Consider the following 26798-nt stretch of genomic DNA (forward strand, 5'->3'; position numbering starts at 1 on the left):
CCTACCCTTGCTGCCTGCATTCATCACACAGAGCAAGTTGCCAGAGCATCTTTCCCATGGGAGATGAGCTGTGCCAGGAGAGTGGCAGCACAAAACCATCTTGGCCCTGTGCTGGGAAGAAAGGCTTCTCTCAAGCTGCCTTCAGGGAGCCAGGGTGTGAGGATATCAGCATGGAAAACTTTAAAAGGAGCACTAGGCACCTCAGCTCCCCTGAGCTGTAAAGGGGAGTCTTGTCTTTCTCCCAGTACTTAGCAAAAAACCACAGAATTATTTTGCCCAAAGTGAGGCATGGAACATGCATCAGGACTAATGACTGAACACACATTTTTAGCTCCTGTCTTGGCTTTGAAGCAAGAGCAGCTTCTTTCCCGATAGCTCTGTTGTTTTTTTTTTCCCTCAAATAATCAAGTTTAAGCCTTCTTGGTTAGCAGATATTCAGCTGCAGATAAATGGAGCTACACAAAGCTCTTATTCATGCCTTCTCTGTGCCTTAAAACAGTGGTTAGAGTTGTGATCCTTGCTGTGGATTTAAAGAAAGAAGGGGAAGAGGAGAGGTGAGAGGGCTGTAAGATTGCCTTTGCCTCTGTAGACACCAAGAAGGTCTGTGCATGCCCACAGAGTGGACATCACTTGACCTACCACAGGTCTTGGAAGTGCTTGGCCACCTCAGCCTGGTGCTCCAGCCCAGTTCACCACCATGCTGGGAGCACTGGTCTCGCAGTGGCAGTGCCATGCTCACGTGGGCATGGGCTCCTGGTAGCCACAGGAGGGGGTCACACCCAGGTATTTCACAGAATCACATAAGTCTCGAGTTGGAAGGGACCTCTGGAGATCATCCAGTCCAACCCCCTGCTAAAGCATGTTGGCACTCACCTCCCAGCTGCAGCAGGTGCCCAGTAGCTGTGGTTTTGGGGTGGCTATGTCCCTTCTCCTTCATCACCTGCATCTCTATCTTCTCCCTGGTTTTCCACACAGATGCAGTGCTCAGCTGTGCCCTGGTGTTGTTCTACCTCGTCATTTTGGGGCACGCCTGGTGTTAAGCAGGACTTCATCTCTCTCCTTTTCCCCTTTAAAACTGCAGCCCATTGTCCCAGCTGCCGATCTGCAAAGCCATAGGATGTTCTGGTAACTCTCCCTGGTGTTTGAGGCATCCCCAGAGCAGGTTATGCCAGAAGAAAACCTCCAGGAGGCTACACATGTGTTACAGGCACACAGGACAGATGATTTCCGGCAGCAACTCCATGGTGCCCAGCAAAGCCACTGTGCTGGAAGCCATGTGTTGTTTGAAGCAGCCAGGGAAAAGTAACTGTATGGCAAAAACACACCCAGGATAGCAGCAACAGCAGTGGGAAAGGAGCATGAGGGATGTGAGCTGGAGAGGAGAAACTGCACATCTCTGCCTTGAGATTACAGCCTGCCAAAACTCTGCTTTGCTTCAGTCCATGAGTCTCCACTGCTTTTTCCCATGACATGTGTTGAACAAGTGTGCATGTGGTTTTACCTTATCCCTTGTAGCAGCTTTTGAAGCTCTTGGCTCAGGTGAGGCAAAGCTGATGTCAGGGCAGAGGTGAGGAACTACCTGTGGTGGGAGCTTGGTCCTTGCAAGTTCCTGTGTGGGACAGAGAGCTCTGTAAAACCTCAGTGGGAGGGAAAGAGTCAGTCAAAGGCTGTGTCTTTTCGGGCACCACAGTGGCTCAGCCAGAAGATGCACAAAGCCATAGGAAATGCCATGCTCACAATGGAGGTCCCACACTGGGGGGTTTGAAGCAGGGCATGGCTCTGGGACATGGCAGTGCCAGAACCATGTGTGCAGGTCTGAGCCCAGGGACAGGAGAGGGATTGGTCTGTTCCAGCAACATCCTCCCCACCAAGCCTGGGACAGACCCTCCACCTGCTCTGCCACAGCCCCCTGCACAAGCCAGCACCTGGCTGGCACCTCTGCTCCCTCGGGGCAGCTTTTTTGCCTCTCCCCTTCAATGAGGTGGGAGATGCTATTCCAGGACAGGCAGCTCACCAGCGTGGGATGCATTAGGTGAGAAGGTTTATATTGCAGGGCTCTTCAGCAGGATTATGCAATAGGCTCTCAGCCCAGCGATGGATGTGTGCTCAGATGTCTTTATGCCGCTCTGTATCTAATTTAATTACGTCCTTCCTGTCTCATTTAGCTTAGCAGCCTCCCGCGGCTCTGGCTCAGTTGCCTGTATTATCAGTCCTTGTTTAGGAACACAAAAAAACTCATCTGTGTCGCAACGCCTGGGGCCAGGCTCCCTTCCCATAACCGTGCCACAGCCTTGCTGGCATGAAACCTGCCTCTCATCCATGGGGACCAGCCCTCTCAGAGTTTATTTCCACTAGAGAGGTCCTGGAAAACCAGGCAGGGTGCTCTGGGGGGACTGGCTTCACCCTCAGAAGCAAAACACACAACCTCTGAGCACCAGGTATTGCTGCTGGTGTTTCTGGGTTAGTATTTGCAAAGCACCAGCAGACTCAAAAAATAGGAAAATAAAGGTTTCAGCCCCAAAACTACGCAATTGAGGTGGGTAATAGGGAAACAAGGAGGGACTGGTGACAGGGTGGAGGGTGCCCTTGCACACGTGCCCCAATGCACAGTCAAGCTCCAATGAGAGCTTATAGTACAAGGTATTTTTATATTGTTTGAGTGGAATAAGAAGGGGAAGATACAGCAATGGATGGGAAGAGAAGGTAGGGAGGAGAAGGAGAGGAAGAGCCAGGGTAAGCCATGCTGCTGAGGTCTCGCTATATCACAGAAGGTGTGAGCCAAGCAGGCTCACCAAGGAGCCTGAGACCCCATTTCTCCTAAACCAGTGGGTATCCAGAGAGGTGACAACCAGGAATGGTAGAACCTGGACACAGCACTACACACTCCCTGCATCCCTTCAGCAGAGCCTGCCAGAAGCCTGTGGAGCCTGCATGAAATGGGGGAGATGCTGAACGCAAAGAGAAATGGGAGGCTTAAAGGCCCTGCTCGTGTTGCACAGCCCATTTTTCCACCTGCAAGCTGTTGTTAAGCTGTGGATGCATTTAAGGAGAGATGTAGGTAAAGGAGACGGGGAATGAGGTGCTGGCAGGGGGTTGCCTGTCATGAAAGTTGCTGCTGTGCAATCAGGAGCACAGCATCACTCAGAACCTGGTGATGGGCACATGCTTTAGTGGTGGGCTTGGCAGTGCTGGGTTAATGGTTAGACTCGATGATCCTAGAGGTCTTTTCCAACCTAAACAATTCAATGATGGTGCCAGGAAGGACTGGGGAAGCTGCCAAGGCTGAGACAGCAGCAGGGTGTTTGCAAGGGGTCCCCCCAAGGAGACAGATTGCAGCTGGTCCTTGCCTTGGGCACAGCTTATGAGACAGGGACAGGCAGGGGCTGCTGTGGGACATTACATCCACGTGGTTGCAGAGGAGCCTGGCTCCATTCATGCCTTCCCCATCACAGGACAGGCAGCTGCCCATGCAGGCAGGAGCACTGGTCCCTTGGCATCCCTCACCCCTTGGCATCCCTCGCCCTAAACCCACGGGGTGCACACGTCGCGTTCGCAGGCGGCACACGAGAGGAAATAGCTGCTCTGGAAATTTGTGGCAGTGCGGAAAGAGATTATTGAAATTAAAAAAAAAAAATTAAAAAAAATTAGAATTACAAATGAGTGTTTTCAAGGGGCAGCTGTTATCCACTCTGCTCACGTGCTCGCTTTGCACAGCTGCACAGGGAGAGGTAGCTGACAGCAGGTACTCTTAATCTTCTCTTTCCGTTCCTGGCACCTGCTTTTTAAAGCCACTGAACTGCCAGGAAAAAGAAAGCTAAATATGATGGCTAAATATATCCTAACTAAGAGGAGAGACAGAGCAGCTCTAATAGCAGATCCTTCCTTGCATGCATTCAAATTGGTTTGGCTCAGAGACAGTTTTAGAGGGAAGAAGCAGCAGATGAAAAGGAAAAACAATAAAAGAAGGGATTTAGGGGAAAAGAAAAGGGGATAGAAAGAAGTCAGAGGGACCAATAAATTCCACTGCACCCATTTCCAGAGAAAACCAAGCTTGTTTAATTTTTGTTTCTAAATGAAACCCCGTGCAGACCATGGAGCAAACACTCACCTTTTGCAGGCAGGGTGGGTTGTGCACCAGGCAAGGAGTGCCCTCTGTGTGCCCAGGGCTGGATGGGGTCCAGGTCTCTGCTTTTGCTTGCTGGCCAGACCTGCTCAGGAGACACTCTGCTTGGCCTCAGCCATTCCCCACTGAAGCCCCAAGGGGGTTTCTGCAGCAGATCTCTCACCATGGAATTTTCTGCTAACACTCAACCTCCCCCAATCTACTCTACCCCTACTAATGCCTCCCCTTCCCCCTTTGTTACCTGGGATTGCCCTCAGCTGCTGCCTGACCCTCCTCCAGCAAGCCCAGGCTCCTCCAGACACCCTAAACTGGCCCATGACTGGCCAGTACCTCGCAGCCTGTCTTGTCTCTCCTCAGCTTATCCCGTAAGGATGAATCAAGTTGAGGTCTGGGTATGAGCTGCCTGCTGGAGTCCAGGGATGCTTTTTATGGACTAGAGAAAGCCCTTCATTTGTTGTTTGTTCTTTGTGACCTGGTCATGCTTGATCCATCCACATTGATCCCCTTTTTTGGAGACCTTCCTTGTGCATCCCCCACCACTGGTCCTGGTGCAGGGAGCAGACTTGGCATTTGTTTTTATGTCTGGTAAAGAGGGAGTGTGATGGAAAGGCTGACAGAGGGGCAGGTGGGAGCCATGCCACCACAGAGCAGCTGATGCCCCAACTCTGCCACTTCTGTCTGCTTGTTTGTGGGTTAATAGAGAGAGAGCATTTGCTCTGGAGCCATCACCTCTTCTCCCTGCCTGAAGGCAGAATGTGTATTGGAGGTGGTCAGGGCTCTCCCAAGCAGCTGCCTTTGCAGTCCTATGTTCCTCTGCCATGTTCCCAGCTGGGAAAGGGCCCATCCCCTTCTGGAAGGTCCTGCAGATTGAATTTGGGGTTTGGGGTGGACAATCCATCAGAGGCTGCAGTGGGGTGTACTGCTGGAAGGCTCTTCAGATTTTCCTTCCCTGTAGTCTCCCAGGTCCTACTGACACATTTCTGACTCATGTCCCCAAACTGTACCTCCAGGGAGCCTGGTTCTTAATCGCTTCAACAGAGCAGACTGACTGCTTAGTCATATTCCCTCTTTGCTGCCCCATCCAGAATGTCTCCACCAGTGAAACCAGGATCTGAGGAGGCACCAGCTTGTCCCATTCTTTTTCTCCTCAGCAATTCTGCTAGGAGACACCTCTCCATCCCCAGGCTCTCAGTTCCCACTTTGCAGACAGGAAAACGTGCTTGACTCGCACCTTTTCAGACACTCAGGCAGAGAACAAATAGTCTCAGGCTGTTTATTATGTCCTCACGGTCTCTATACAGTACAGGTGAGTAACACTTCACAATGTGGTGACACGAGGAGCTTCTCCAGCCTCACAGGGAAGGTGAGCCTAGCAAACAAGCAGCTAATGCAGAGGGAAGGTCAGACAGAACCCGAGCCCATGCCTTTCCCTGAGTGGGAAGGGATCAGACTGAACAGCCTGCATGGCCTGCCCAAACGGCTCCTGCTGTTATCTACCCACACCAGCAGCACCCAGACACTGCAGAGGCAGCTGCAGCATCAGGATCTCATTAAAATAAAAATGTGGCACAGGGAAGCTCTTTTGAGCTGGTCTTTCTACCTGGTGGCTCACTTCTGAGTTCACCCCATACAGTACTGCTATCCTCAATCTCTTCTGAGCCACCCATAAGTGTGTTTCCACAGGAACAAGACATCTTTGTTACCTAAAACAGTCTTATTTGACGCTTGGGTTTGGAGTGGGGTCCTCAAGGCCCCTTCCTGCCAGTGGGACACTGCCATCCCACAGAAGGTGGAGGTGCCAGAGAGCTTAAAGACAAATCTGAACTCTGTGTGTCCGATTTGGATTGCTTGTAGAGGAGAAGGGGGAGAGGTTATAAGGGAAGGAGATCTTCAGTCGTGGTTTTTAAGGAAGGGGGATCCACCCCAGGATGTACTTGTACCCTGCTCCCTTCATTGCCAGTAATCCCGCAGAGATCTGCATGAGTAAACACAACAGAAGGTGCCTCCTTCCCCTCCTTGCTTTTTAGCTGGTGGCTGCAGGCACTGATAGAGCAACATGAAGACATTTCTCTTAGGATAACGCTGTTATCTACGTTGTAAATGCAAAGCTGAGCAGCTCCTCATCTGTCATGTTTTAGATCCAGCCTGGGGCACACAGCACATGATGCAAACTGGGAGTTGAGGGGCTACTTGAGACAAACAATTCACACCACAACTGGTCCCCGTAGCTCCCTGGTACACCAGGTCCCTCCAGAAGCAGGCACTGCCTTTTCTTCTGTAATTCTGTGCCAGAAATGTTTGAGGTTTTTGATAACAAACTCATTCTCTTCTGCCTCCTCTCTCCAATGCCCTCAGTTCCCTGAACTCCTGTTGAGTTTAGGGAATAGTCTCAAATTAGAGATACATCCCTCCTGTAAAACCAAGAGGAGGCACAGAGCAGAACAACTGACTTTACCAAGCAAGTACAATACAAACACCTTTATTGACACCACTTTTATGTACCAGAAAGCCAAGGGGGAGCCCAGCTGTGACCCTGCTTATGCAGCCACTGCCTCTGCACAGCACGGCTGCCCTCTCCACCAGCCAGCCCCTACCACAAGCACAGCACGTGGAGCGTGGATGGAAGAAGAAGGAAGACAAATTGGTGGGGACAAGATGAGCCTCTGCAAAGCCCAGGGGGAGCACAGTAGAGAAAAGCGTTCTGTTCTAGCAGCAAAATGGACTTTAATTGCAGTTCTGGGATATAATGCTACGATGCTGGAGGGAACACAGCACCAAGGAAGGAGACAACTGCAGCAGCTCCAGGAATGAAAGATAATGCAGAAATTATGTGAAACGTTTTGTTCTTATATAATGGGCAAGGAACAGCTACTAGGAGCTTTACAGCGACAGTGGGAGGTGTGTAGGAGGGAGGTGGCTTGGCCAGAGATGAGTCTCTGGGGAAGGAAAAGGTAAAGAAGAGATAAGGGATAGATGGGGATGGAGTGTAGGGAAACAGGAGGGCATGGGAGGAGTTATGGGAGACCCAGGCTCAGATATACGGGGACAAACAGTGCTGGTGGAGGGAAAGGTGCTTGGAGAACTTCAGGGAGGAAAGCATAAGGAGGAGGGAAGACCCTCCAGGATAGGACAGAGAAGGAGAGAGGGCTTTGAAGGGAGAAGCAAGAGGCCCCAAGGAAGGGGAGAGCTTGCACTGATGGGTGAGAGGCACTCCAGGACTGGCGTGAGGTATGCTTTGCTATTGCTCTGAATGCTGTAAACATTTTGGTTTTGTGTCTATCAGTGAACATTCAGTTCAGTTTGATACATGTGCTCTTATGGGTAACTGGAAGCCTAGCAGAGTTTTACATCTCTTACTACTAGTCAAACTCACACACAAGGCAAACACAACACTGGCTAAAAAATCTCATTTTATGTCATTTGTGCCTAATTCTCCTATTTTAACATGCACATCTATGTCTCAGAAAAGCTTCTGTAGTAGAGGACACTAAATAAGGTACACATGAAGTCACATGCACTCTCACCCACCCACACCCGCAGACACACACACGGATTTTCCTCCCCTGCTTAGACCAGCGAGACTTTGCCCTTCACACCCCCCCAGCGTGAGGACAGGGACCCCTCTGTACATTAATGAGTCCACTAAAAGTGATGGAAATCATCCCAAGCCTGGCTGATGGGCCAAAGCAGGAGAATCTTAAAGCAGATTGGGATTCTGCATCTCCATCCTGGAGTTAACACCACCTGAAGCTTATAGAAAAGAGAAAGGAGATTTGTAAGCTCTTTTTCCCCTTTGCTATCAAGGGACTTGGGAGCTGACTGGATATGTACCAGCAAACAGAATAAAAAGAGCTGAGTGAACCAATTTTTTTCCCTTGTCTTCTTATGATGGCACACTCTGACATTACTGGGAACATGAGGAAAATTTTGAAGGTGTGGGCTTATGGAGAAGAGAAATGAGGTTTCTAAGTTATGAATATCCCTTTCACATGAGGAAGAGATGAATCAAAGATAGGATATTTGTCCTTGATAGGCATTAGTCATCACTCAGTGCTTTCTGAAGCTTTGGTTCAGTCATTATTTCCTTGATCAGCCCCTGGTTTAAGGGGAAGAGCCATAGGCTGTCTATTTTAATTCACTTCAGACTGACATCTGGCATAAAAGAAGCAGCTGGTGCCAATTTTTTCTTTAAGAAAAATATAGTTTTGCTTTAAATAACTAGTCTGCTTTCCTTCAAGAGAGGCGAACTGTAAGAGCAGCAACAAAAATAACTGTGATAGACTCGTATGCCTCAGACAATACTTCTGCTCCACTCTGGGCTCTAGGATGATGTTTCCCGTGGAGGATGTTATCTGGCACAACTTTAATGGGCAAAACACTTCTCCTACACCAGCCAGTGTGATTACAGCTCCTGTCACCACTGCAGCAATGGCATCTCTGGATACACCCACTCAAAGCAATTTTCCAGGCTGATGGAGGAGAGTGGGGAGCTTGGATTTACAGGGTGTTGGCTACTTTGAAGTTTCTTCATGAGTTCTGACATAAACTGAAAGGACAACAGCACCAACACTGGAGGAGCTTGTGGAGAGATGTTACCTCCTGGAGTCACACTCCGAACAGGACCAGCCCTTGTAGCCATCAGAGAAGCCTGGGGATTGTCCTCACTCCCATTCCTTGGCACAAACATCTTGTTTCTTCTGTGTCCTCCTTTCCTGGCTGTATCTGTGACCCTCCCCACCGTGGGGAGCTTTGCTGCAGAGCCTTGTCCGGGGTGCATCCACTGGCACTAGAGGTCAGCACCATCCAAGCCCACTCAGGAGGTCTGTCAGGGGCTTGTAGAGAAGTACCACAAGGCAGTTAACGTGGCCTTCTGTCTTCTCTTTAAAAGCTGTGACTGCATAAGCCTCCTGCTGCTGGCTCTCGCATCCTGGGCAGCACTGGGATGCTTTTTGCACGTGCAGGCGAGAGAAGGCTGAAAGTGAGGAAGGCAGGGCCAGACAAGGTGGACACTCTTCACCCCTTGCAGGACTTGTTTGATGCCACAGTGTCAGGAAGCTGAGCTGCCGTTTGGCAGCAGTGGGATCACCAGTTGCAGTGACACTGGGTACAACTGGGGCCACAGGCCATCTCAAGGGGAATTATTTCAGCCAAAGCAGCCTGTGCCCCTGAGAGACCCCAGTCCATCCTGTGTTACACAGGTGTGTTAGACAGTGTCTCTTGGAAAGGGCAGTTCTTCCAGTCTCTCCTCACTGTCAGTGAGGGAAGCTTTGAATCCTCCCTTTCATGTCAAGCCCTGAGAGTGTTTCACCACAAAATTGGGGGTTTTGACCTCATCCCCTGGGTCAGGAGGGGGCTGTATAGGTGATGTGACTCTGCTCCACTTCCTATGGCCCAGATATCACCGGGGACAGCCACTGGATGCACAGCTGTATATCCTTTCCTTCCATCTTTGATTCCTTTCACAGCATTGCACAGGTTTCCCCAGACACCTGTGCCACTGCACCTTCTTTGCCAAGTATCTTGTTTGCCATAAAGCTTTGGGCTGTTGGAACTACTGCACAACATGGACCCCTTAGATGAATCATGGCAAATCCTGGGCATTTTTCAGACATCTCTCATTGCTCCCACTTTCAAACAAGTAGCACAGACTTTTGCCTGAAGCCACTACAGTCAAATTTGCAAAGCGACATCCAGACCTCGAGCATTTTCTCTCTGGACACACAACATTAGGGACATCACGTACCTCAACAATTCCAAAAGTTGTGCCAACTGAGCCTGAGTGTGGCTGCAGAATGCCACATCTCTCACCACACTCCAGCCCCTGCTCCTCAGGTGTCCTTGCAGGGGCAGAGGACAGCTTAGAACACTGGCCAGGACGCCAGAGCATGCTGCTCTTTCTGGCCAGTCCTCAGGGAAAGTTAACTGGAGATGATGTTTGCCTACCAAAGACCTGGAGAATTCTGTTCCTGACTAAACAGGTACCAAAAAGCAGATTTCCCTACTGAACATAAAATTTGCAATTGTACCATATTTGGACTTTAGTGTCTTAGAGACCACACACCTCCAAATAAACCAAACATGCTTACCACCTCTATCTTGCTCCTAAAGCTATTTGTTCTAATGTCCTGCACAGCATCCTTACAGAAAACCTCAAAAACTGTTTCCTACCTAGTTCACGGACAGTACTTTTTAATATCTAAGCAGGCTTTTTGTATCTCATTCCAAACACATCATGCTTAGCTTTAGAATTCACTCTACCTAGTTTACACCACAGTACACTAAATCTTTATCAGCAGCTTTCTGATGTAACCAATCTACCCACCACCCTCATACAGAGCAGAGGTTTAAAGCCTCTGGTCTGTCAATGATGGAGAGAAGGAAAAGATCCGTGGGGTCACTTTCCAGGCCTTCATAAAATTAGGAAAACAGACCTCTGGTCTGTAGGCTCAAATCCACAGACAGGCTGTCTGCTTCTCCACTAGAAAATATTGCAGGAATCCAACAAGCTGGAACGGCAATACCGTGGAAATGGGGCCATCGGATGGTAGGAATTATTGCACAGCACAGAGGAGGTGCTACACCACTGACATCTGCACAGAGTCTTCTCCTGCAGCAGCTATCCAGGCTGTGGGAATAGGGCCAAAGGACACCTCACACCCCACTGCACACCCGGACACCCGTCCTGCTCACTCCATGCTTCCCTCTATCCTGTTTGGAACAAGCACTGTGCAGCAGGGTCTGTGTCTTTAGTAGGTGGCATTGAACCCACAGTGGACAATCGGTAGGTAACAACAGTCAATAATCAGTGAATAATAAAAATATAATTGTGATTTTTCATGTTGCCATGCGCTGGTCAGGTACTACATGAAAAATACCATCTACCATAGCAGACAGGTCTTGTGCTTCTCTTACACCTCAGCAAGGGGCAGGGGGGACATTCTTTCTCTTGACTCTCTCCCAACAGCCGACAGACCATTCCTGAGAAGCCACCAAGCCTGTTAATGTCTGTGGCAGCCAGGAGCCTCTTCGTGTTAGGTTTTGGTACAGTGCCCAACACAACGAAGCCTGAAAGACGACTGGGGTCCTGAGGCTGAGCTACAGCACAAACAAATAATATTAATGAAAAACAATCAGTCGCACTAGAAGACTTGTCTGACCACATCCAGCGAGAGCTTTTGGGATTACCTTCCTCATGAGAAAATCTCAGCTCCTTGGCAGTCCTATGGCAAACAACTCTTGGTCTCCTCCCTGAAAGGTAAGGGGCTGTGACAGGATAGCAGCTGGTGTCATAAGGTGTGCAACCAAAATCGAAAGGTGAGCTGAGTTTGCTGATGGTTTCTGCGCTGAGAAGCAGCATGAATCATGTGCCTTCTCCTTCTCTCTCCCTCCCCTTGGTCTCCGAGTCCAGACCCCAGCAGCCAGTGTGGGAGACACTGCTTTGGGCTGGACATGGCTTCACAAGAGTCAGAACTGCCTTTAGGGCCCTTCCAAGCACAGGGGAGAGGTGAGAGCCAGGGAGATGTCTGGAAGGGTGGAAAGGTGCCATGGTGTTATTTACACACAAACCAATGCAGTAATTTTAAAGGAAACCTGCCTTCCCAACAGATGACCCCGTGACTAGAGAGGATGGTGGGTTTGTGCTAGAGGGAGGCAACAACTGCAAGGTGCTACTGCTAACCAAAAAAAAAAAAAAGCACAGAAAGTCAAAGAGTCTTAATACCATGCCTGGATCATGATCTGGAAGCCTCCTCTTCCCCTTCTCCCTCTTTTCTCACTCCCACTGCTTTTAACACCAAGAAATTTTCACATTTAGACATGGGTTTTGGCTGTTGTGGGAAGCACATGGTTTCTGAGGGCCCCACAGCTGCTCTAGCTGAGCCTCCTCTGGGTTTGAGACAGCAGGTCTGTGTAAATTTTGGATCTCAGGAACCTGGGATATGAGTCTTTCTCCATCAGGCTGTGCACCTTCCCCTGAGCTTGGTCAAAGCAGGAGAGGGAGGGCTCCTGCACATTTCTTCTTGTCAGCTCCCGTGTCTGGAAGTCTATGTTCACCTGGGAAAAGTAGCAGAAGAGAGTTTGGTACTGAGTGACCAGTTTGCCTCCTTCAAATGGCGCATTCCCTCTCAGCCATGGCTGTAAAACAGCAACAGAACCAAGGTCCCACCCTCACCCAGGTGTAAACGGCCCCCACAACTCTGCAGAGTTTAGTGATCCAGTAGTATGAATCCTGCCCCAAGCCTGGAAAAGTTGAACTGGATTTATAGTGATCTGAGCACTTCTGAAATCAAATTACTTTTATTCAGACTCTTATGCAGCACATCATCTAAAAGTGCTGACTCAGCCTAACCTCTCTCCTGCCAACCATGGTTTCTCTATTCCCTTTATTCTTCACAACATGCCCAATATACAGCTGAATGAACTTTTAACTGGGGTTAAACTATTAGTACATTCTTATTAAATGCTTTCAAACTCTGTTAATCTAAAATAAATTGTTTGATTTTTCCCATAACAGCTTAGTGTTACAATATCTGGAGCAGAGGCTTGAAAAAATAAACCACCCCAATGTTGTGACTGCCTTTTGTTTGCAAAGCCAGCTAAGGGAGTTTTCCTGTTTTCTTTCCCTGGCAAAGCAATCAGCATTTGTTAGGGTTATTGTTTGGAAAAAAAATGGCTGAAAAGTTGGTATTTGTTGTTACTAACCCAGTGTCCAAACTTAAAGGAGCCTGGAAAGTAAAGCTCTCTGCATTATTTTGCATGACAGCAGTACAGATTAACTCTCTGCGTTGCTTAAGGGTCATTCGAGCTTGCCAAAATTATAACAGTGTTAAGGAAATTTCACAGCTGGACCAAATTATAGGAGAGCCCCCATCCTACCTGTACTCTACATTTGTAATCAAGATTCAGCCCTCCAGTCCTTAAAACCTCACCCAGCCTCATGAATAACAGCAAGAAGATGCTAACGGAGAGCAGTGGGCATTGAAGCGTTCCCTGAGACACCCACGCACTTTGGTGCAAATCTGGGTCCTCCTCAGTGGCCTTGCAATAGCCTTCCTAGCCCAAAAATAGAGTAAAACGAGCCCTTTTAGGGGCTCCCCTCGTGGGCACCTGGACTGTGCCAAGCAGCCGTGCAATGGAGCAGAGGCAGTAAGTGCAGTGAGGCCCTCGTGGTTGTGTTATGAGTACAGTAACACAACCCAGCATCACGACACAGGATCTGACAGCTGCATCTGCCTGTCAGCACTTGAAAGAGGACTTAACAATTCCAGGCTCTGCGTTGTGACTGCACTTTTTGTTCAGCTCGGAGTTATTGTTCGCGTCTTTCAGGAGGTCTAATTGAGTTGGGAGTTAGTCAGCAGATAAACACTTCTCCCTGGAGAGTCAACACGTTAGTCATTCCTGGGATTATTCTATGCAAAGTGTCCTGTGAGGAATGAGCCCAATAGCCTGCTCGAGGATTGATAGTAAATGAGAGGAGCAAGGTGAAAATGCTTCTAGGAAGCTGGAAGAGGTTAGGAAATGTAGGTTGAGGCTGCCGGTGAACTCTCTGGCTGTGACTAATTTAGTATCATCAAAGTGGTTGCCCTCACTGGGGATGAGTCACCACGAGCAGAGGCAGCTGTAGCAGCCAGGATGGCAGTGCCACCCTCCTTATCCACTCATCACCATCACCTCTGGGCGGGGAAGGAAGGAGGGAGGGCTCCCTGGTACCCCACAGGTCCCGTGTGGGGGAGATGGACCTGCTCCCCTCGGCGCAGGGATGCCGTGCCAGCCCAGGGTGCTGGAATACCCTCTCACCTCTCGGGGAGCCTGCACGTCGATGAACTCCTCGAAGATCCGCTGGGCCTTGGCGGCCAGCTTGGCTGCCGAGCGGGTCTTCTTGAAGTCCTCGCAGGCGAGCCAGAACTCCAGGTTTTCCTCGCTGAACTCAGTCTTCAGGAAAGCACGGAAAGCGGCCAGTCCGTCTGCAAGAGAGACGTGGGGAGTTACAATGGGAGGGGAAAGAAGGCAGGAAGCTGCCTCTTTAACAGACACCCTTCCATCCAACCCTTCCTACCAAAGACGATTTGATTTTTCTCCCAAGGTCTGAGATCCCAGGATGTCCATAACTTACACTGCTGCATCAGGTGAACTCTTTTGAGCTGTCACGAAGCCAAACATCATTTGATGTAGCTCTGAAAAACTGTTTTCCTCAAGACTGGGACACTGAACCTTTGAAAAGTTCCTCCTGGAATCATCAAGCTTGAAAGGTACCATCTCTTTGCATCTTGTGCATCCTAATGCAACACTTTGTAACATCCTGTCATTAAGAAAAACCTTTAATAAAACACGGCAGCTGTGGACTTGTCTCCTATGTTTTCTGTCACTTTGCTTTATTGCCTTGTGCCATTTTTGGTTCTTATTTAAACAGAGGAAGGATCTTGGAGAGTCTGTTAGAGCTACAATAAACGGGAGAGGAAAAGGACGTGGCATAATTACAACTTGTCTGGTCGGTGGTAAAAGTGTTCTTATCACTTGCTAATGCTTAGCAATTGTGGCATTTCAGTAATGCAATCTGAGTCAGCCGGGGCAGATTAGAAATATGGAGAGATTTATTAGGCAATCTGTGTCCTCTTAAACCCCTGCCTGGGCCTATTTATGGACACAGCCATTGTTTTTTCTTTCCTTTCCCTGAACGGCACCAGCAGAGTGGAAGTAGCTGGAGGTTTCATACATACCCTTTCTCTCTGGGATAAATTTATCTCCCAGTTATTTTTCCAGTAACATGTTTCTAACTCTTCCCTGTCTTTTTCTATAGGGTCTGAGTTTTTGTAGTTCATGACTGGAAAGCTCTTGAGTCAGCATTGGCTACTTCCCAGCAAGTACCTAAAAATATTGCTGGAACTGGGAATGCACTCGGCAAGGTCATACTCCTCTAAAGGATGAGAGGAGCAGCGTTGTACAGGATCTGACAAAGACTGATGGGGGTTTGTAGGACCTGAACTCCTGCAATGCTGTGGGTTGAGGGCTCCACCTGCTCCTTTTCTGCTGTGGGAGTTCTTGGCAGTGCTGCCTTCCCTCCTTTCTCCCATGGCAAGGACATGGAAGCTGCAAGGCTTGGTACGGATCATTTTTACACACCCACAGCAAGCCCAGGTCCACCAAGGACAGGGGCTGGCCATCTCACAGGATCCATCACAAACTCCCTTACAGCTTTGTCCTTGTTTTCTTGCCTGTACCGGGTAGGTGAGGAGAAACAGCAATCACAGAATCCTACAAGGCTTTGGGTTGGAAAGGACCTTAAATATCATCTAGTTCCAACTCCCCCTGCCAAGGAGAGTGAAATGTTCTCTATATTAATAGTGCCAGCCAAGAACTGTGCACCTGACTACAGATAGTACAAACATTTAGTAGTAAGCCAAAGAATTTACCACAGATCTATAAATGGCTACAAAAAAAGCAGACACTGAGCCTATAACTTGTGGGAATTGTTTTCTCACACTCTTGCTACACACAAAACAAATCATAGAACGACAGAATCACAGAATGGTTTGGGTTGGAAGCGACCTTAAAGATCATCTTGTTCCAACCCCCCTGCCATGGACAGGGACACCTTCCACTAGACCAGGGCTTCCAACCTGGCCTTGAACACTTCCAGGGATGGGGCAGCCACAGCTTCTCTGGGCAATCTGTGCCAGTCCCTCACCACTCTCATGGGGAAGAATTTCTTACTAATATCTAATCTAAACCTACTCTCTGTCAGTTTGAAGCCATTCCCTCTTGTTCTGTCACTCCATGCCCTTGTAAGAACTCCCTCTCCATCTTTCTTCTCGGCAGGGCTGCTCTTGGTCTGTTCATTCCCAGCCTGTATTGACAGTAGGAGTTGCCCTGACCCAGGTGCAGCATGTTGCACTTGGTCTTACTAAACCTCATGAGATTTCCACGGGCCCATTTCTCAGATCCCTCTGGATAATCCTAAAGTCTTTCAACAGGCTATTCAGATAGTTCCTTCTATATGCTGTATATGCTATATATAATATGTTATGCTAAATGTAATATGTTATCTATATGCTATATATAATAAATATGCTGTTCATATGCTATATATATATACATGTTATAGATCTTTAACAATGTAACACTGCCCTGTTTCTCCCTCTGTGTCCTAATCTTATTCCTGCTTCTTGTGTTTCTGGTAATCATTTAGGATGTGGAGATATTTTTCAGCTCCTGCTGAAGCCTCAAGCCCTAAGAAATGGCCCTGGGTATTGGGCAGCAACAGACAATCCTATTTCTGGCTGCATGTCAGTCAGCAGAGACTGCCTAAGTTCTCAAAGGGAAAGGCAGAAATGCCTTTGGTCCTGTCTGCCAGCCAAGACCAAATTAGAGGCTAAACCCCTCTGTTCTGGGTTTCTCAAAGCTCCTTCAATAATGGGCTCTGTGCAGTAACTGCTCCATCATCAGTCTGGGATCAGCAACAAAAATGGATATATCTCAGCTGTGCTTCTTCCTTCTGTCAGCCCCAGATATAGCTGTATTATTCCAACTCATCCTGACACTTCTTAATTAAAGGACTTTTAGGAGAAGATCAAGGTTTTACACTGCTACAGTGAACAAAACCAGAGCTCTTGTCCACAAGCACTGCAGAGCAAATAACAGTGCAAATTGTGGGTCCAAGCCTGGGGCGACAACAAGATGACATCAGCCCTGAGAAGTAGAGCAGAGTGCCAAAGGCATCTCCAGGAACAAGGCACCTGTCAGGACCATGCTGCCCATGGCTGCTTTGAGCATCTCCGTGGGGAGATAAATATGATGAAGGAGAGGGATGTTTTAAGGCTGCTCCCCTTCCTGAAATCTGGGACACGGAAACACTTTCCAAAACCTGTGTCCCCCTTAATGCCTATACAGTTCACAGGTCTTGTGGAGGAGCAAGTGGGGGACTGGAGAATAGAGCAGGGAGTCTTGCAGGAGGGAAAGGAGAGGATATAATGGCAGACTGACAGGTTTCAGAATGAAGAAAATAAAAAAGGGAGAAAGTTGCAGTTCCTAAAGATCTGTGTCATTTTATATATCCTCAGCTCCTAGGATGCTTGACATTAAATATTCCAGCACCCAAGTACACTTCTATGACTAGACAGTCTCTGCTGTGTGTCCCTGCAGAGATTTTGCTTCTCTGGCTTTATTTTCCCCCCCTTCTTTCCTGTGCAACAGCTCCAGTGTCCCACCACTGACAGAGAATAATTTTCAGGAATAGGAGTGTTGTGTGGAAGTATCAGCTCTGCAAAATATCATCTGCAAAATATCATCTCTGACAAATATAATATCAGAAAAATGTAATATCTGAAAAGTATCTGAAAAATGTAAGAGCTGGAAAATATAATTTCTGCTGAAGGAAAGGAATATCATGACTGACAAGGAGAGAAAGGTGTTTGCTTCAGCCCTGCCCCGGAGAGCAGCCGCAGCAAGTGTCCCCTGGGACCAGGAGGTTTCCATGTGCTCTGCCTCCTGCTCTCATGTCAATCAACTCCTTTTTATCTTGAAGTAAGTTTAGACAGCGAATGGATAAATAATAGTGTCTGGCTGTTCTCTGCTTTTTCATATATTCCTGTCATGCACTCCTCACAGCTTTCGAGGAGCTGGAAGTGATGAGGCTGAACCTGTGAGGACCTTGCAGAGGAGGCTCTGGATGCTGTAGAGGTCATCCTTGACTCCAGGATGCCTTGACTTTCCTCTTTAGTCCTTGACTGCCTGCCAGCACTTACAGCTGTGCCTGACAGCCAGGTTTGGAGATGGGAGCCCAGAGGACTGGTTGGTAAGTCACTGCCCACAAGTATATCGTGGAATAATGACAAATCTGACTGAAAGGGCAGGAGGACAGTTAGGTGTGGGGACTGCTACCCCCTGAGCTGGAATTTGGCCTGGATGTTTACTTTAATCTCCTCCTGCACAGTGAAAGCTCTCCAGGAAGGGTCACTCATGAATGATCAGCGTTTCAAAGCTCATCCTGTGCAACTGGACAGCTTTTTGCTAGGGCTACCAGGACTGGATTGGAGTGTGGTATGAGCAGGAGAGCATCACCTCCTGAAATAACCTGGAGTGTGATTCCAAAGGGATGCTTTATACAGAGAGCACAGAAATTAAAAGCAGTATGAGAAGCCTTCAGATGCAGCAGCACAAGATATCCCTAACACATTGCCTAAAGGCATGGCCATTCAAGAGGACAGGATGTACTGGGTAGAGATGCACAGCCCTTCTAGACAACTACTGGGCAATTATTCAGGAATTTGATTCAAGAGATTTGCTTGAAGCCAAAGGAGGAAATCAGTACTGATGGATCAGATAAGTTGAAGGTGAAGAAATTGAGCTCTTTACTGAGTTTCAAGAGTCTGAGAGAGAAGCCAAAGGCAACTGAGTTTTCGCTTTTGCAGTGTAAATTTTGTAAAGCTTCAAAATGCCCTGCTCTCCATTCAAACAGACTGAGGAACATGCAAGAGGATTGCCAGGAAGGATTGTGCGAGTGCTCACACATTACCCCATCCCAAGACCTTGCAGGTCACCTGTGAATCAGACAGTGACAGGAATTTGTGTTTTATAAATGGGCAGTGCCAGGCAGCTTGATGGCCATGTGAGGACAGGGACTCAGGAGCTCCTAAAATCCCATTCAGACATTGCTCTTCAGGACACAGGGAATGAATCCTTTCCAGCAAGAAGGGCTGTGGAGGAAAGGACTGAAGTGGCCATCAGGAAACACAAGGCAGGTCTTAACTAAGGCAAGCCTCAGCAGCGTGAGGAAGGGTTGAGATTAGTGGCCTAAATCACTCAGGCAGGGAGGCTTAATAACCACGCACCTGCCACTGTCAGAGTAAGAAAGTAATCAACAATCGTTAATTTAATGCCCACATTTCACTCCATCAGCAGACTTCGTGTAGGGAGTAAAGGTAGAGTCCCTGTGGCTTCTGGGTGAATGGATTAGCTCCATGGAGCATGTTGGGTCCAGGGCTGGAGAGACAAGGTCGCATACATACGTGCTCTCGCTGCTGCTGAGCAGTGCTTTGTTTAATCTTAGCTGCCTGTCACCAGCACAACGTTAATTCTAATGCTGTTCTGGCTTAGAAAGAACTAGAGTAGGTTGGGATATTCCTGTGCTGTGTAGGAAGAGGAGGAATGTGTAGACAACAGAAGGAGGAGAACAACAATAAAGTTTGGGCAGAAGAGCACAGAGATCGCAAAAAAATCTGGGGGGGGGGTGTGGAATTCACCCCTGAGATAAAAGTGGAAATTCAGTGCAAAGGTTCTCAGTGTCAGACGCTTCGTTGAAAAGTGAATAAGGGTTGAGGACAGACTGTCCTGCTGGATTCTGGACAAAGGACAAGCCATGTGTCCAGCCCCGCGAGGGATGCAGAATGAGACATGCTATTGCTTGTGTTTCCCTCCAGCAACCTGTCAAAAGAAATCGTCATCTGGCTGACCAGGCTGTATCTCCTGGGCATGAGTACAGAGGGGGGATTACTCCTCAGTTACTCACACGCATGCACACACACTCTGGGGACCCCGCTGAGCTCCTCTTCCCTGGGAGCCATTGCTCTGGCACAAAACAGGGAAAGATGCCAAAATCTAGCATTTTAAAGCTTAAAGCCACTGCTTTTGCTCCCTGGGCACCCAAGGAAACACGCTGCATACAATCTGTCTCTTACTTTCTCAATTCCCTGAGAAGAGTAGGATCAGACTTGTCTCTCCTGTTGCTTGCTCAGAAGCCCTGACCCCAGGGAACAATGCTGTGCTGTGCTTGCGTCTGGCAGTGAGCTCAGACAAGGCTCCTGATGTAAAAAAGGGATTGTCTGGCTGACCCCAGGGTTTCAAGTTGATTTGCTTTACCCATTAGCAAAAGCAATTAGGATATCATTGCACTGACCTATCCATCTGGGGCTGCCAGTGAAACGGAGCTGTGCTGCATCCCACTGCTCAGCACTGCTTACTCCAGGAGGGATGAGGGATGCTGGATCCCAGTGCCAGTGCAAAAGGAAGGTGGGGGTGCAACAGGGAGAGCCTTCCTGCCTTTCCTACTCGCAACCTCTTGCAAATGTCAACACGAATTACCCTTTAAATGACTGGGGAATTAATCCAAATCAGACCACTCTATGCAGAGGGGCATTACCCAGCCTGGGAATCTCTGCAGAAAAGCAACTGCTTCAAATCCCAGGGGTTTTCAATCCAAGATGCTGCAAGACAGTGGCAGGTCAGGATCAAACATTATCTACACAGAACATCCACTAAAACAATGTGGGGAGAGAGAAACAGGGAGCTCCACGGGGCCATCACACTTCAAGAGATATTTGGCAAAAGTGAGCATAAAATCACAGAATGGTTTGGGTTGGAAGGGGCCTTAAAGATTATCTAATTCCAGCTCCCCTGCTGTGGGCAGGGATATCTTCCACTAGACCAGGTTGCTCAAATCCCCACCCAGCCTGGCATAATGACACTCTCTGTAGAGCCTGTATAATGCATGAAACCTATTCAGGTCACTTCCATTTAGAAACCTTTTGGAGACTCATGAAAGTAAGAAGGGGAAGAAGTGGTGCCTGCTCTGAATACGAGGGCAGTCTGCTCACCTTGGCATTTTGGAGAGTCTTTTAGGGAGCTCTGAACCACTTTCTTGCTCCTTGGAGCAATTTTTCCACCTGTCCAACCCCTTGCAATATTGCCCACAATGTCTGCTCCATTTTCAGCTGCTACATCCAGCTCCTGAGTCCTGCTTGAGCAGTCCAGGGTTTATTTTCCCCAAAGAACAGGAGGGCTGGAAGGGACCCAAAACCTCCGTAACTGAAGCAGAAAACACCACGCAACCCCCTGAAATCAGCATCACAATCTCCTTTCCAAAATAAACGAACTGTCCATCTAGTGAAGACAGAGTTTATGACAGATGTGTCAGGCAGAAGTGATCTACCTGCAGATGCTGTGAGCCTCAGGGGAAATTCTCCCTGAGCCCAGCTGGTGCTTAGCCCATGCCCCCAAGCATGAATTTTCCCTGGCTAATATTGTTCACCTGAGCAGTCACAGGGAAATTAGGAGACAGTTCTGTCCTTTTCTTGGCACTGAAAGCAGAATATTATCTGGCAGCTTCACTACAGACAAATGCCAGCAGGCCAGGCACTGCTTCTTTTTACTCCCAAATTTTGGCAGATAAGGCAATAAGGCTCCCTTACCTGTCTAATATCAGCACATCTCTAACAGCAAAAATGCAACTCATACAATATAATTAATTTTTTGAATGTATGTTCTTCTCTCCTTTAAACCACTGTAACTAAAACAACATTTCTGTTGCAGCAGAGCTTTTTGTATTTGCATCATTATAACCCTTGGTTGCCAGGCTGGCAATTCCAGAAGCTTCAGGTGCAGAGCAGTTATAACATATTCCTTTGGAAAGTAGTTTATTAAACAACAAATTTCTTTGTCACCAATCACCAGGCAATGTCACCGTGACTGCAGATAAAAAAAGATTAATTTAAATTTTAAAGATCACCTTCTGTTGCTATTAGGAACTGAATATTTTTCATTAGTGCCAGAGAGTTATCAGAATTACTTTCCGTTCTAGAGACAGGAAAAATCCTGATAATTCATTTATCACTCTATAAGCCTAATTTATTAATAAAACCAGACACTCTCGGGGAAGCTGTTGGACAAAATAATTGAACTAAGGTTTGATCCAGCATCTGCAGTAGTCACCCAAAGAGGGAACAATCTGTATAATGTCAGGGCATAGATGGGTAAATTTGCTGGGTTTTGTAACCAAAGCATTTTTGCTGCAGTCTGTATCTAATAAGGAGAATTTCAAGTTTTACATCAGTGAGGGAGGAGCAGGGACTCAAGTTCAGGATGGTAACAGTGATGTGCATATCCTGTCCTCCTCCTCTTCATCCCCCAGGCATCCCATAGTCTCTTTGGTGCATTTTCCCCCTTCTTGTTCTGAATTTCCACAAAAGAAAGGTTCCTTCTTAGCCATACCCAGCTACACCATTTTTTTTTCCCTATTGGCTGCAAGAGCAATGATCTCAACTAGATACTGCTGCTAAAATTATATACTGTTCTTTCTGCCTTGGTCAGCCAGCCTGTTCAAAGTTGTCACTTAATTCCCTGCCAAAACTGTTGTCAACGCAGTAGAAATCCAGCAAAATTACACTTTACTTAATAATATAATTCTACACTTATATTTTAAAATGTAAGTGCAGAAAAACCCGAATCTCTAAGCAAGCCAGACAGCTCCTTATTGCAATGAAACAGTTCACCGCCCACGTTGACTTTTCCCCAACCTTGTCTCACTTGGGTTTTATTCTCCAATAGAAACACATGAATGAGCCCATACTGTGAACTTCTCTTTCTTGTTTATAATTTCTCAGCGTGAAAATGCTGGCAAAGCAGGATCATATTTGCTGAACAGAACTGATACAATTGATCTGTTGAACAGAGCGAGGTGGGCTGATGATAGGTTGGCATGAGTTTTCTGGATGGGAAATTTTCAGGTCTGCATTGATAACTGTAAATTAGATTCTGCTCAGGGCGACCACGGATGATTTCTCTGAGGCAGAGCGAGTTGTTCAAGGTTACTGAAGCAGGCAGGGTGTTGTGTCGTGGTGCTCCCAGCAAAGGCTGAGCCTCCACATGGAGTGGCTGCACGGCAGCTCAGAGAGCAGCTGCAGGGAGAGGGGAACAAACTGGAGTGGTGGATCTCGGGGGGATTTAGTGAGCTAAGAACCTGCTGTGTGCCTGGGTGGAAAGGCTGGACCCAGAGGCACGTGCTGAAGGATGATCTGCAGGGTTGCAGCCTCGGGGTCCTGCCTCCAGTACACCCCCAGGGGCTGGAGAAGGCTCGGGCTGAGCTGTTGTGGGTTTCCAGGAAGTAGCAAAGCCAGGAAGGAAACACACAAAAACCTTTTAAGCAGAGGGCAAGTCCTGCCTAGAAAGGATGGTGACCACTGGGTAGTGAGCAGGTGTCCAAGGCACCCTTCCCCTGCTATGCAACACATTCTTTGCCCTAACTAAAACAGGTATTAAGGGCACAAGAGGAAAAAAAAAAAGTGTAGAATTTGATCTCTACTCACATTTATGGGACAAAAGGACATCAAAAGAGTCTGCCCATCTTGTTGCTTCTTCTGTTGAGAGTCTTCTGTAAAGAGAGGAAGAGGCAAGTTGCAGAAAACCCACAGCTGCTGATCGGCTCTAGAGCTGTTTGGTGAGGACACCAAGGAAGGCTGGAATTCTTCTCACCTGTCTTTGGAGGTCTACAATGTACAGGTCTCCAGGTGAGCCAATGACCCTGGGTTTTCTTTAGAATCAGTGAGGAGATACTAAGGGACTTGCAGAGACTCAGCTGAGTTCATCTCACACCCCAAGATAGGCAGGTAAAATAAGCCAGAAGAATCACACTCGAAAAGGGACCAATTTTCCCTTATTGACTCTAAGCAGAGGCCCAGGGAACAAGCTCAGGTGCAGACATTTACATTGTAAACTCCAAAAGTCAAGTGAAATGAAACCCACTGCTGCAGAAATGTTTATTTCTCTCGCTTGCCTTTCAGGGCAAGATTAGACCTTGGCTCAGGTATAAGCAGTGACTTGTGATCAGATGAGTCCCATCCCAGTCATCTCAAATCAGGACTCTGGGTGGTTGGAAGCATCTGTACAAACTATCACCCAAATTTTGGCAGTGCTTCATAGCAAGGCTCAGATGAAGGTGACTGCGAGCTGAAACTGCGGGTCACCTCTTATACCAAGCCAACTACTCAGGCTTCGATTTGTGATGACAGAGGTGTAAATTACATCCTCAAGTAGGTGCAGACTGTCCCACATACAGCAGTAGGGACTCTGCACATGTCCTGTCTCACGGGAGAACTCGTGTCAACGATCCAGGTGTTTGCTGAGGCTGTTCCTGCTGTATCGGTGCTGGTTTGGTGTCCTCCTTCCCCGTGGCTAAAAGAACTGGTCACAGCTTATACAAAGTACAACAAAAAAGGAAGACGATACTGGAGGGGGTGGTGGGCAGGGAGGGGAAGGACAGAAGTGGGGTTGGGGTGGGATGCTGCAGCTATACTCACTTCAAAGCCCGGTTGGGCTTGTCCGGAAGAATAGCTGTGAAATCATTATATGAGTCTGATTTGTGAGACAGGCAGCCCAGGCGAGTCCTCATCCCTCTGTTCCTGTGGTCGATGTGGGGGAGCAGGGGTGTTAGCAGGGGAAAACCAAAGAAGATGATGATTATACCTCTAGCCAGAGTGGCAAAAAAAAAAAAACAAACCAAACCCAGAAAAACCTCAGTGACACTGTGCCTCATCGGACCTGTGTCCTTGACTCCCTCATCTGTGGGAGTGACCCTGAGACATCTCCAGTAAGATGTCAGGCAGATGCCAAGGATGGACGCAGCACCAGAGCAGCTGAAGGCTCACCCACACCAGTCATTCAGCTGCTCTGACTGGCAAAAAGGCTTTTAAAGGCTGCACTTTGGGATGGTTTCTTGGAAAGTTCTGCTCCAGTCAGGTGTGGGAGGAGAGCAATGGGCAGCAATACAAGAAATCAGTCACCCTGTTCCAGAAGCACCAGAAACAGCACAAATACCAGGGCTGGAGGACAGGAGGGGGCTGGAGGAAGAAGAATGGGAGTAAGGCACCTGCAAGGTGAGCCTGTGCTGCAGAGCCATGAGTCCCTGGCCAGGATCGATCCCAAGCAGCTTCTTTAGGCTCAGGGTTACATAAGCAGGATAAAACTGCCTCTTCCCTGACACGCTTACTGAGGCAGAAAATGGCTTTATTGCTTTTTTTCCTCTGAATTTCAAACCAGCCCCAGAGCCTTCGATCCTCCGCCAGCCCCTCGCGTCCTTGCCAGCCCCTTCCCGGGACAGCAGCCGCAGCATCCTTCATTACATAACCCCGGGATGGGGAGGAACACGAAGGGAGAGGCAAACGGAACACACACATGCATCCTACAGGACTGGCACCATCTCCTCTCCAAAACATATAGGGACTGGTAGTGGGTTTACGTGGGCTCTAGGAGGGCAGAGCCTCTGATTTATCTCTCCAGCCCAAGGGCATCTCTTCTATCAGATTCCCTGGAAATCAAATGAGGCCATTCTCTCCTCTGGACCATGGGAGGAAGATTTAGTGACTCAGTCTCCACTTCTCAGCTGCTGGACCTACTTTCGAGCTGGAGGAAGCCCTTCTCCAAGCCCAGCTGCCAAACAGATGCCGAATACTTTCTGTGGCTGCAGGAGTACAGGATTTTTTCCCTTCCATATGTAATTCTTGCAGAACACTTCAGCACCAGTGCCTGAGCCAATCTGTAGCGCGCCTGTTTCCCCCTTCTCCTCCCGCCCTTCGGAGAGCTTCTATTATTGCACATTTTAATGTAATCTTAAAGCAAATTAAATGTTAATTAAATGCACCGAGTGTCTCCCTGGTGCAGCACAGGCAGCTCGCAGCATTTAACAGGCACAAAAACCAGGAGATCTTCACTTGCAGGAATTGTTGCACAGCCTCCAACTATGGACCCACGGCCATGGGCCCGGGATGCTGCACTCCATAAACCCCAGATATCAGCACAGAGAGTGTCACATTCCCAGCTGAGCATGCTGGAGCTGCTGTGCTCAAACAGACGCCGAGTCTCCTATGGGATCCTCCTGGTACCTTTCCTGATGCCTCCTACCCCCAACCTTTCTCTTCCCTGCTCTGTTTGCTCTAGCAAGCTCACGAATTTCCCAGCAAGAGGTGTGACACACATTACCGCAGTGCTGCTCAGAATTCCCTCTGATGCCTGAGATCAAGGGACTGCAGCAGGGAATCAGAGTGTATGGGGGGCAGAGACGCTGCGCCACGGGCAAGGAGTTTGTCTGTCTCTCATGGAACACCCTTCTCTTGGTGAGGACTTCCAAGACAGGACACAGGAGAAAGAGAGGGAAAGAAACTGGGTCCACAGGAGATGGAGAGGCAAGGGAAGGGCAGGAGGGAAGAGGAGACGCTGCAAGAAGCTGAAGGGCTTGCTGGACAAGATAGAGAGCGACAGGATGGGCAGGGGTGAGGGGTGCATTGTGTCTTTCCAGTTACCTCCGTGGGATCAGTAAGGCAGCCATTCAGGCATCCAGTTATGGTTAACCCTTTAACTGGCTGGCTTGGACCGCAGTCGGGGCTGTTTGCAGGAGGCAGGAGTGCAGGAAGGAGGGATTTACTGTCTCATGTCCTGGCACTTAAAAATATATCAAAGGATCCTCTTTGCCAAAAACAAGGAGGGCCAGTTGTTCTCAACCCATTTGATCCTTGCCTCCTAGCGCGGAAGGTCAGTTTTTCAATGGAAGATGTTCAGAGTTGAGGGATGATCACAGAGGAGAGACAGCATTTCCTTCTAAGACCAGGACCGTGGGTGAAGTCCAGCTTCAGGTCTAAAGAGATTTGAGTTTGGCGTCACAGCTCACCACGGAGCAGCAGGAGCTGGCATTACTGCACTCATCATTCAACACCTTTGAAGGTCTCTCCTCAACGGGCAGAGCTCCGGGCTGACCTCGCTAAGAAGGCCAAACTACCTCTTGTCCCTGTCCCTCCAGGTCATGGCTGGTGTTACTGGCCAGGCATCATGGAAAAGCTGGCACTGCAAATAAAATAACAGGAGGACTTCACGCATCTGCAGGTGCTGGTCTTTTCACCATCACAGGCTCAAGCACTCA

General features: G+C 48.4%; 1 protein-coding gene across 9 annotated transcripts in view; it reads right to left on the minus strand.

Moving 5' to 3' along the window:
• Positions 1-5382: 5382 nt before the first annotated feature.
• Positions 5383-26798, minus strand: part of RGS8 (regulator of G protein signaling 8) — a 29703-nt gene continuing 8287 nt past the window's right edge. For 3 of the 9 annotated variants that reach the window (XM_064664250.1, XM_064664249.1, XM_064664256.1), the window contains exons 3-6: positions 24187-24288; positions 23197-23261; positions 13919-14085; positions 5383-12175 (exon numbers count right to left, since the gene is read on the minus strand). In XM_064664250.1, coding sequence (XP_064520320.1) covers positions 11993-12175; positions 13919-14085; positions 23197-23261; positions 24187-24288 — 517 coding nt within the window. In that variant the 3' untranslated portion in view covers positions 5383-11992. Of the gene's footprint in view, positions 12176-13918; positions 14086-23196; positions 23262-24186; positions 24289-26184; positions 26723-26798 lie in introns of all 9 variants that reach the window. The other 6 variants (XM_064664255.1, XM_064664254.1, XM_064664253.1 and 3 more) reach the window with 4 other exon arrangements.

Source organism: Pseudopipra pipra, chromosome 9 (genome assembly GCF_036250125.1).
Source record: "Pseudopipra pipra isolate bDixPip1 chromosome 9, bDixPip1.hap1, whole genome shotgun sequence".
Taxonomy (NCBI): domain Eukaryota; kingdom Metazoa; phylum Chordata; class Aves; order Passeriformes; family Pipridae; genus Pseudopipra; species Pseudopipra pipra.